At 42.5% G+C, this 11,020-nt stretch overlaps 1 protein-coding gene across 1 annotated transcript; it reads right to left on the bottom strand.

Moving 5' to 3' along the window:
- Nucleotides 1-615: 615 nt before the first annotated feature.
- On the bottom strand, nucleotides 616-5,423 carry ACTRT3 (actin related protein T3; the record flags this gene model as incomplete). The annotated part of the gene is made up of 2 exons (XM_083363264.1): nucleotides 616-1,534; nucleotides 5,221-5,423. The coding sequence occupies 2 exons, from the start codon at nucleotides 5,421-5,423 to the stop codon at nucleotides 616-618; spliced, it is 1,122 nt and encodes a 373-aa protein (XP_083219390.1).
- Nucleotides 5,424-11,020: the final 5,597 nt, after the last annotated feature.

Raw genomic sequence — 11,020 nt, 5'->3', positions numbered from 1 at the left:
GGTTTCAATACCATTGGCCATGGTATCCTTGGTTACATGAGTAATATAAGTGGAGGAAACTTAAAAAATCAAAATTTAAATAAGGACCTAGGAATTGTTAAAGTAGTGTCTAAGAATATATTGTAGGCAGTTCCAAGCTGCGTAGTTTTTTGTAAAATTAGAATGTTCAAATATTTCTTTACAAAATGGAAGTCTTCTGTTGAATTGAGGATCACATGTTTTAAACTACAAGTGTGCATGTTTTATCAAGATTCACACAGTATGTTAGAGTAAACTTAAGGGGGTTGGTTAATTTGTGGTTCAGTGTGTTGTGCAAACATGTGGCATAAACAAGGCTATCATGCTATGCTATAGTATGGTTTATTTGTATGAATACAACATATTTGTTACCCTAAGTTTAGTATCTTGTATGACCCAGCCTATATATACAAGGAAAATACATTTGAAGCAATCATGGTATTATAGGATATTTACAGACATATAGCCTAAGGAAGCAGGCATGGAATTGTTACCTTTATTTGTCTTTCAAATAGGTGAGGCAATAAATCTCACCAAGTGTTTCATGATGTTCTTTTCACACCTTTTTAAATAAAAATGTTTCAGTGCAACAGGAATCTAGAAGCATTTCCTGTGAACTATGTTAGGCCCAACTTCAGCATATTCTTCCTTGGAAATCCACATCTCCTGAAAGGCTGAGAGAGAAGCAAGAATGGATCCTCCCATCCACACTGAGATCTTCCTGTCAGGAGGTGCTTGGACCAGGACTTCAGTGTCTTTGGGAGCCATGCGAATCAGCTCCTTAGTCAAGCGGTCTGCAATCCCAGGAAAAAGACTGGAACCACCAGAAAGAAGGATATTGGCATACAGAGTGGTCCTTAAGTCAATGTCACATTTCATGATGGTATTGAATAAGAGTTTATCGATTCCCGGTGCTTCCATGCCAATGTTAGATGGACGAAAGAGGGTCTCTGGGCAGCGGAACAATTGATTGTGGATTCTGATAATCTGACCATCAGGCAATTTCCATGTTTTCTCTATTGCAGTAGGTTGTTTAGCCATTTCTTCTTCAGGGTTTAAGCACACATAACACAAGGCCTCCTTGATGATCCTCACAATTTCCCTTTCAGCTGTGCTCACTAAGGCAATGCCACTTTCTCTCAGGATCCTCATTAAATAATCTGTAAGATCCCGGCCTGCCAGGTCAAGTCGGAGAACAGCATGAGGCAAGCAGTAGCCTTCAAAGATTGGGACAGTATGAGTGACCCCATCCCCAGAATCCATCACACAACCTGTTGTGAGACCTGCAGCGTAGAGGGCCAGCACAGCCTGAATGGCCACATAGAGGGCTGGAACTTCAAATTTTTCAAAGAGCAACCTCGTCATTTGTTCACGATTGGATAATGGGTTAAGTGGTGCCTCGGTGATCAGTGCGGGTCTTGTGCTGGAGTTTAATCTCAGTTCATTCTCATAAGTATGCTTCCATATTTTCTCCATGTCTGGCCAGGAAGTGACAATGCCATGTTCTACTGGATATCTGTTGAATACAAATGAGAATTAAAGAAAGTGAGGACATTACCTTACAACATATTGTGAAAACATCTAGGGAACCTATTGGATTGTTTAATTAATACTGATGTATAGCTTGTGCTATCTACATACAAGCAAGCATATCTACATACAAGCATGCATACATACAAGCATGCATATATCTAAAACTTGATGAACTGGAGAGGGGGCAGACAAAGTTCTAAAAATTCACGAAGGACATGTTTCCATGTCAACGCTTCTCAGTTCAAATATCTTTAGTTTTCATGGATCCCAGTTTATAACATAGAATGTTCTTCTGTCGAAGAAAGGATACTGTAGTAGTTTAATATTAGTTACACTCTGTTTATATTTTTGTTAGATGCATATTCCTCATTTCATTGTATAGAAATTTGGGATGATATGTGTAGAGTCGTTTCTTTTCCATCTGAATTCTCATAACTTTCTCAGATAAGCTGGGCTGAGAACTAATGATTGGCCAAGAGTCATCCATGGTGCTCCTTGGTTAACTGGAGAATGGCACCTGGGGCTCGTAATCATTGGTCATAGTTTTAATTGCTATTCCTAACGTTTTTCAAGTTAGAGCAGACTAAGGGTTGAACAACACATTTAAATCTTTATGGAATACATATACATGGAATGTTATCAATAGTCTTTGTGGGGTGAAGTTGCTCCTAGTAGAAAGAGGCCCTGCACTAACATTTTAAATATAGAAACTGAAAACAAACTATTATATTTTGAATTGCTTTACTTTTATGTATTAGAACAGGGGGTAGAAAGTTCTTTGTGAAATCAATTGCTGTAGATCAGTAATGGGCAACATGTGCATATTTAGATGCACAGGATTGTCTGGGACGCTACACATGCTCTTCACAACCTGTTTTGTTTGTGGGTGGAGGCTTCGTGGTATCTGAAGCAGAACATCTAGATCAGGGATTTTCAACCAGTGGTACGGATACCACCTGTGGTACATTGGCACCTGGCAGGTGGTACGCGACCATCCTGGAAAAGTGGTAGCAGGGGAGGGGAATGAGTTGAAATGGTGGCAGCACTGCACAAGCCTGAGCGAGAGACGGCTGGAGCTGCAGGGCTGTCAGGGCTCAGCGAAAGCACCAGGATCAGCCCCAGGCTCCAGATGGAGCTCGGCACTGATCCTGGTGCTTCTGCTGAGCCCAGAAGCACCGATCAGCTGGAATGTTGCAGCATCTCCAGGCTCTTGTGATTTACATTCAGATGCTTGGCAACTGATTCATATTTATGATTGTCACAGTGACCCAGGATCATGTGAAGTGACCAAAACCTGCTGCAACCACCCAGCAGACGGGGGGGGAATAAAAACCAAACACCTCCTCACCCCACCCATGCTGCCAATCCTCAACAGAAATGCTCACAACAATGAAAACCTCGGACAGGAGGAAGAGCGCCGCCGGGCGGGCAGGCAAGTGTCTTGGTTGGCTGCGGCTTGGGGGGCACTTTTTTCAGTGCCATTGTAACTTTGAACAGTCACTAAGCAAACTGTTTTAAGTCGAGGACTACCTGTACTTCATCACTTTTTTCCTTTTTTTTCGGTAGTCAAGTTTTGGCGCCTTGTTAGGTGACTGGTGGTACTCAGATGTTGCCATATCCTAAAAGTGGTACAATGGGTGAAAAGGTTGAAAAGCCCTGATCTAGATTCAGTCATAGTTTTTTTCCATAGTATCAACCTTGTGAACCCTTACATTTCTTCTTTCTGCTATGTATTCAAAATGGACAATGATTAATATTTATAATGTATTTATATGTATGGGTGTAGGTATAAATATATATGTATTTATATAGCACGTGTATATGTGTGTTATGAATAGGGTATATATATACATGTATAGGATAGATATATACATATATGGTAGATATATACATTTTTGAGAGCAAGCAACAGAATTTCATTTTTAATGTGGACCAGTGTGCTCACAGTAAAAAAATGACAATAAAAGTTAGCTTATCTAAAAGTTATCATATGGACTTTGATACCCAGCGTGGATCATGATTAACCTATTACAAAAAAGTTTTGAACTCTTCCTTTGCTCCATTACCTGCTACAATCTCTCCCCCTTTTCTTTCTATTTCTGCACTGTGTATGTGTGTGTGTGTGTGTGTAGATATAGATATGGATAATAACATTTCCAGAATCAATTGCACCTAATTTGGCAGACAAAATAATCTATTTGATTCTCCCCCTCCCCACCATCTCTTCACTATGGATATTTTGTCTTTACTTCTGAATCTTTTGCAAACTAGGCCATTTAAAGAAATGAATTGACTGGGTAATTATTCATACCATATAGTTTTTATTATAGTAACTAATTAGCAGAGTTAAACTATTGTTATGCTTAATTAAATGTGCCACACTCCAAATGAACCTCATCTTTTTACATAGGTGGGCATATTTTAAGAGCATAGCCAAGCTGATTTTTATTTTTAATATTTGGTATGTTAATACAAAATCATGACAAAGACACATGATAGTTGTTAAATTAAATAAGAAAAAAATAGCCATCATAGTTGGGATATCTGAATAGTAACAGCAAAGATGGAAGGGAGCAATCTTTTACAATAAATAATTCAATTTGATGTACACCAGTAAGTAAGTCTCTCCTCCCATTTTGAGAAGTGATTACAATCTGGAGGAACATCTTCTCTTAAAAACATTTTTTTAAGTCCCCTTCATCTAATGTTCTCTAGAGAAAACACCAATAAAGATATGGCTTGCCATTGTTTTCAGCTAAGATGTTTTCCCCTATGCCAGGGGTAGGCAACCTCGGCTCTTTTATGACTCATGGACTTCAACTCCCAGAATTCCTGAGCCAGCCGGCTCAGGAATTCTGGGAGTTGAAGTCCATGAGTCATAAAAGAGCCGAGGTTGCCTACCCCTGCCCTATGCTCTTTTGGTTCTGAAATTAAGTCTGGTATTTCCCAATGATTTCACATTCACAGGCTGAGTTGTGATGACCTTGTCATAGTGTAGTATAGTGGAAAATCAGAGTTTTATTCTTATGGGTAGAGAAGAATTTCTAATACCCTTCATTGCCTTCCAAAAACCAGCATAGGTACCTCTAGTTCCTTTTAATAGCACCTGAATGGACAACATATGCCTTTCCAGACATTTAATTCCAACCAACAATACGTACAACCAGCATGACCAACCTGAAAGATTGCCAATTGCTGCCTATTATTGAGTTAATATCCAGTTACATGAATCAACACCAGAAGTCATTGTCAATCATCACAGAATGCCTTAATCTATCAAACTGACTTTCTGTTGTTCAGAATAGCCCTTTTCCATTGTGGTACTATAAACGTCATTGACCTGGCCTAAAATTATGTTCATGTAAATTTCATCTTCTCTTACATCATCATTCCAACCTTTAATTCCTAAGATTCCTTTTTCTGAAGTCATTCCCATCCCTAAGTAAATAGTTTTAACCAGTGCTTTTTTTGTAAAAGAAAAAGGTGCCGGAACTCACACATGTCATACAACCCACCTTGCCTACCCTACAAGGTTCCAACCAAAAAAGGTGCCGGAACTCCGTTCTGAGCGTTCTATGACAAAAAACCCCTGGTTTTAACATGGTTTTCAGACCAGCTAAACTCTTACTTATCTCCTATGGTTTACATTCCCCTGTGTTTGCTAAGCACCTGAGGGAGAGGATCCCTCGCTTGGTTTGTGCTTCATCGCCAATGTAGAAATCCTTCTGGCCAGCACCAAGCATTACAGACTTGGCCTTGGCACGGCCTATCAAGTTGGTAAAGATGACACGTGGTTCCTTATCTCCAGCAACACCAGCCTTGAGCAGGCCTGAGCCATTGTCTAAAACTATAGCTGGTGGTAGCTCACCCATCCCTTGTTGATGGTTCCTGTTCCTGCACAGAGCATGTGACCCTCAGTGGGCCTGTCTTATATTGGGGAAAGATTAAGGCTAATAATCTGTCCAGACAGGTGTTGTTCGGGCTATTGTGACCTCCATGTTGCTATGATACCTTCTGAGCAAAGCTTTGTAAGGCCTTGAATAGGTGTTTGGATAAGATAGGATGAATTCAGCGAGTCTGTTTTCTCCGCATTCTTTAGTGAAGTCTGTTTCTTGCTTCAAGAACTGTCCAATTATGGTTACTCTTTTCTCTTAGGGAACATGTAATTTAAATAGGAAACTGCTTAAATTTGACCAAAGGTACGGACACATGATACAAACTGACACTTCCCATTCCAAGGATTCCAGCTTCTCACTAGGGTGATTAAGCATGAACCATCCGGGGCAGATTTTTTTTTAATGGGGAGGGGCCTTCCTTTTACCCTGGGGCTGAACAGAATATCCCTCTTTCCCAGGACTAAAATTGTTAATACTCAGCCCTGGTTTCCCCTGAGCCCAAGAGATTGCGGAGTGTGCAGTGTTGATGAAAACCTAATATTGGATAAGAATGGTTTTTATTTTAATAATTGAAACAAGACAAGTACTAAGGGAGGGATGAATCTAGGACATTTATATATAGAAATTAGCCAATATCTGTAAACAGATCAACCAACAAACAAAGATAATGGAACAGAAAAAGGAAAATTACTTAGAATTACTTAAATGAGCCAACCTGCACTGAAAATAAATAAAATGCATCAGAACTGCTGTCTTGACTTTTTGAGACATATCTGGCCTTCCTCTGACTGGTTCCAATTCTCACAGGTTTCTAAGCCCAGTTGGGAAGCTGCCCTCACATCATTGCTGCTTTCAGAAATTGCAGCCCAAGTGTTGCTGAGAATAACAAAAACAAAATTGAGCTTGGATCTCACCCACTTGTTTCTCATTGGAATAGGACTCTATATTTAATAAAATACTTGGTTGACAACCAGGTTGCTGGATCTGTGGCACCTTCTTTGTAAGCACTTTATTTTTCTGGGAAGCAGATATTTTTCATTATCCCAATAATCATCTCCCTGATAAGTTTGGGGAGTAAAAGAAATACATCTGCTTTTCCTAGTCTCCAGTCCTTCAGTTTTGCACTGGAATGACAATTCCCAATCTGCATGACCAACAGCCAATTGTTATGGGTTCCAGGGTTTGGTGAAAAAGACTTCAAAGTACAGCTTTCTTGCACCTTGAAGCAAAGTTCTCTTAAGAACTGATGAAAAGGGAATTGTCTGTTTTGATTGAAGATCAACTGGTCAAATAAGTTTGCTGATATAACAAACCAAGAAAAGAATTCCAGTGGGTTTTTATTTAGTTTTTGAGAAAGACAATGGCAAGAGAGTGGCATGGGGAATGTTTAAGAAGCCTGAGCAGGGATTGAGGAAGTGGCCAAAACTATCTTCTCTTCCTGGAAAAAGTATTTCATGCGCCTAGGGCAGCAATATGTTAATACAGCAAATTCCTCATCTTATGTTTAGTCTATAGCTCCATATAAACAGATTATTGAAATGTCATCACTCAAACAATCTTCTTCCAGCTTGAAAAAAAAAATATAATGATCTTTCCATTTAAAAGACAAAGAATGGTAAGCAAGTACTAACATGCCTGAAACATTTCACCACTTAAAACTGGGGTAGTAAGTCTGTAAAAATACTCTCTTTTTTCCCACTTGGGACCCTTCAATCAATTTGCAATGACTGTTCATTGGAATCCTATACATCAGGAAGGAGAAAACTGTAGCTTTCCAAATTTTTGAAATTATAGCAGTGTCTATCGCAGCTACAGTAACAGGCATCTAGAACTCATTAGCTCCCCATCCCAAATTTAATCAGAAGCAAACCCCACTGAAGCCAATGGGATTTACTCCCAAGTAAGTGACTGCAAATTTGCAGTCATATCCATAGCTTTAAACCAGGGTGCCTGGCTGAGGAATTTTGGGAGTTGAAGTCCACAAGTCATAAAAGGACCAGGTTTGAAGACCCCTGCTTCAAACCATCTTTTAGCCCAGAGTATTGTATGAGCTTGGTTCTTGGGGTGAGTTTTCAGTTCAGTATACCACATGGACCAAGAAAACTGGATTAATTGTGCAGCAAAATAATTTGACAACAAATATGTCATATGAATGATCCTAATGAATATTATTTATTTATTTATTTATTTATTTATTTATTTATTTGTTTGTTTGTTTGTTTTTATAAACCGCCCTTCTCCCGAGGGACTCGGGGCGGTGTACAGAGTAAGGTAGGTATACAGATTGAACAATAGTGAAAAACAATAGTAAAAACAAACTGGGACCCCAATTAGAGCTATCAGGCCAGGCCGGACTGCTGGAACAGGTAAGTTTTTAAGTCGCGTCGGAAGGTGCGGAGGTCGGGGGCCATCTGGATTTCGGTTGGCAAGCAGTTCCAGAGGGCTGGCGCACCCACTGAGAATGCCCTCCCCCTGGGGGCCACCAGCCGACATCCCTTGAGCGGTGGCACCCTGAGGAGGCCCTCTCTGTGGGAGCGCACAGGACGGTGGGGTGCTGACATTGGCAGAAGGTGCTCCCGTAGGTAGTCCGGACCCATGCCATGTAGGGCTCTGTATGTCATTGTTAGCACCTTGAACTTCACACGGAAGGCAACCGGAAGCCAGTGCAGCGCACGGAGGAGAGGTGTGATATGGGAGTATCGGGAGGCTCCCAAGAGTGTCCGTGCCGCTGCACTTTGCACCAGTTGAAGCTTCCGAGTGGATCTCAAGGGCAGCCCCATGTAGAGAGCGTTACAGTAGTCTAGGCGAGAGGTCACAAGGGCATGGGTGACTGTACGTAAGGCATCCAGGTCCAGATAAGGCCGTAGTTGGCGAACTAGTCGAACCCGGGAGAAGGCCCCCTTGGTCACAGCTCCTATGTGATCTTCCAGGGAGAGCTGCGAGTCTAGGAGGACACCCAGGTTGCGGGCCCTATCAACAGGGGGTAGTAACTTGTCCCCGATGTTAAGGGATGGGATGTTCTGAGTATCCTGGCTTGCCGGTACGTACAGCCATTCAGTCTTGTCTGGGTTCAGTTGAAGCCTGTTCCTCCCCATCCATTCCCGGACCGCTTTCAGGCAGCGGGACATTACGTCGAGGGCATCACTGATGTTGTTTGGAGTTGAGATGAAAAGCTGGGTGTCATCAGCATACTGATGGTACCCTACTCCAAAGCTGCGAATGATCTCACCCAGCAGTTTCATGTAGATGTTGAACAGGAGAGGCGAGAGGACCGACCCCTGGGGGACTCCGCAAGCGAGAGGCCTCGGGGTCGACCTCTGTCCCCCTGCCAGCACCGACTGCGAGCGACCCTGGAAAAAGGAGGAGAACCAACGCAGAACCGTGCCTCCCACTCCCAGTCCCCTGAGGCGCCGCAGCAAGATACCATGGTCGATGGTATCGAAAGCTGCCGAGAGGTCTAATAAAACTAGGACAGAGGAATGGCCCCTGTCCCGGGCTCTCCAGAGATCATTCATCAGAGCGACCAATGCCGTCTCCGTGCTGTAGCCCGGCCTGAAGCCCGATTGGTTCGGGTCTAGATAAACCGCTTCATCCAGGATCTGAGGAAGTTGGTGCGCCACCACGCTCTCAACAACCTTCGCAAGGAAGCGAAGATTGGAGACTGGACGAAAGTTATTCAAAGAGGATGGGTCCAAGGTGGGCTTCTTGAGGAGAGGTCTCACCACCGCCTCCTTCAAGGCGGTGGGGAAGTGACCCCCACTCAGAGAAGCAGAGATGACCGCCAGGAACCAGCCTCGTGTCCCCTCTCGAGCTGCATAAGCCAGCCAGGAAGGGCACGGGTCCAGTAAGCATGTGGAGGAGCTCAACCTCCTCATAATCCTGTCCACTTCCTTAGGAGTCACAGGATCAATATGTACTATCATCTTTAAGTCTCAGCTCAGTCATTGGGAATTATAATATCTTTCACATTGGCACATTTTTTTTACTTCTTACAATGCTATTGTAGGAAACAATCCAAGATTTTTTAATGCAAGATTGAAACTATGCCTTCTGCCAAATGTGGCACAAGGTTTCCACTCCCACAAGTTTGAAGAGGGAGAAGAGCACCTGCCACAAAGTTGTGTTTGTGTAAGTTTACCTGAAATGGTATAGGTTTCCTGCCTGAGCAGGGGGTTGGACTAGATGACCTCCAAGGTCCCTTCCTACTTACTTACTTACTTACTTACTTACTTACTACTACTACTGCTACTACTACTACTACTTCTACTACTACTATTATTATTATTATTATTATTATTATTATTATTATTATTATCAATTATTATTATTATTATTATTATTATTATTATTATTATTATTATTATTATTATTATTATTATTATTATTATTTTGAAGGACCAGGTACTGTGTGATAGTTACAGATCATTAAAGCATCTATTTATTAGGAAATAAAAAGCCCAACTAACTGCACTTCAGAAAGGAGAATGTGTGCAAGTTTCTATAGTGCAGATGTTATCTTAACATTCAAATGATCTCAGCTGGAAATCAAGTGGAAATAAGGATGTGATAGTAATTTTATTCCTTCTGTGAGAGAAAGGAACAATCTGCATTTAATCCAATGCTGGTTACTTGCTCACTCCTGAAATCCCACAGTATTCAACTTGATATTCACTCTCACTTAAATGTGATTATAAGGCATACCTGAACATCCTTTTCTGAAATTAATTAGATAGGGTCTTGGAGAATATAATGACCCTACCAATTTAGTTTATTTTTATACTGTTTTAATATACTGGTGAATGATCTCTGGCGGGCTCGGGACAGGGGTTATTCCTCTGTCCTAGTCCTATTAGATCTCTCAGTGGCTTTTGATACCATTGACCATGGTATCCTACTGCGGCGTCTCAGGGGGCTGGGAGTGTGAGGCACTGTTTTACAGTGGTTCTCCTGCTATCTCCTGGGCCGCTCGTAGTCGGTGTTGACGGGAGGGCAGAGATCCACCCTGAGGTCTCTCGCTTGTGGAGTTCCTCAGGGGTCGGTTCTCTCGCCCCTCCTGTTCAACATCTACATGAAGCCGCTGGGTGAGTTCATTCGTGGTTTCGGGGTGGGATATCATCAGTACGCTGATGATACCCAACTTTTTCTTTCCACCCCGAACCAACTCAGCGATGCCCTCGCCGTGATGTCCCGTTGCCTGGAGGTGGTCCAGGTCTGGATGGGGAGAAACAGGCTTCGTCTCAATCCTGCCAAGACTGAGTGGTAGTGCATATCGGCATCTCGGGTTAACCAGACCATTCCACCTTTAACGATGGGGGGTGAGGTGTTAGCCCCCGTTGAAAGGGCTCGCAACTTGGGCATCCTCCTAGATTCACGGCTCAATTTTGAAAATCATATAGGAGCCGTGACCAGGGGGGCTTTTGCCCAGGTTTGCCTGGTGCGCCAGTTGCAACCCTATCTGGACCGAGATGCCCTACGCACAGTCACTCATGCGCTTGTGACCTCCCGTTTAGACTACTGCAATGCTCTCTACATGGGGCTGCCCTTGAGGACCACTCGGAGGCTTCAGCTGGTGC

Source organism: Vipera ursinii (assembly GCF_947247035.1).
Source record: "Vipera ursinii genome assembly, chromosome: 5".
Classification (NCBI taxonomy): Eukaryota; Metazoa; Chordata; class Lepidosauria; order Squamata; family Viperidae; genus Vipera; species Vipera ursinii.
This window is presented reverse-complemented; position numbering and strand designations above follow the sequence as displayed.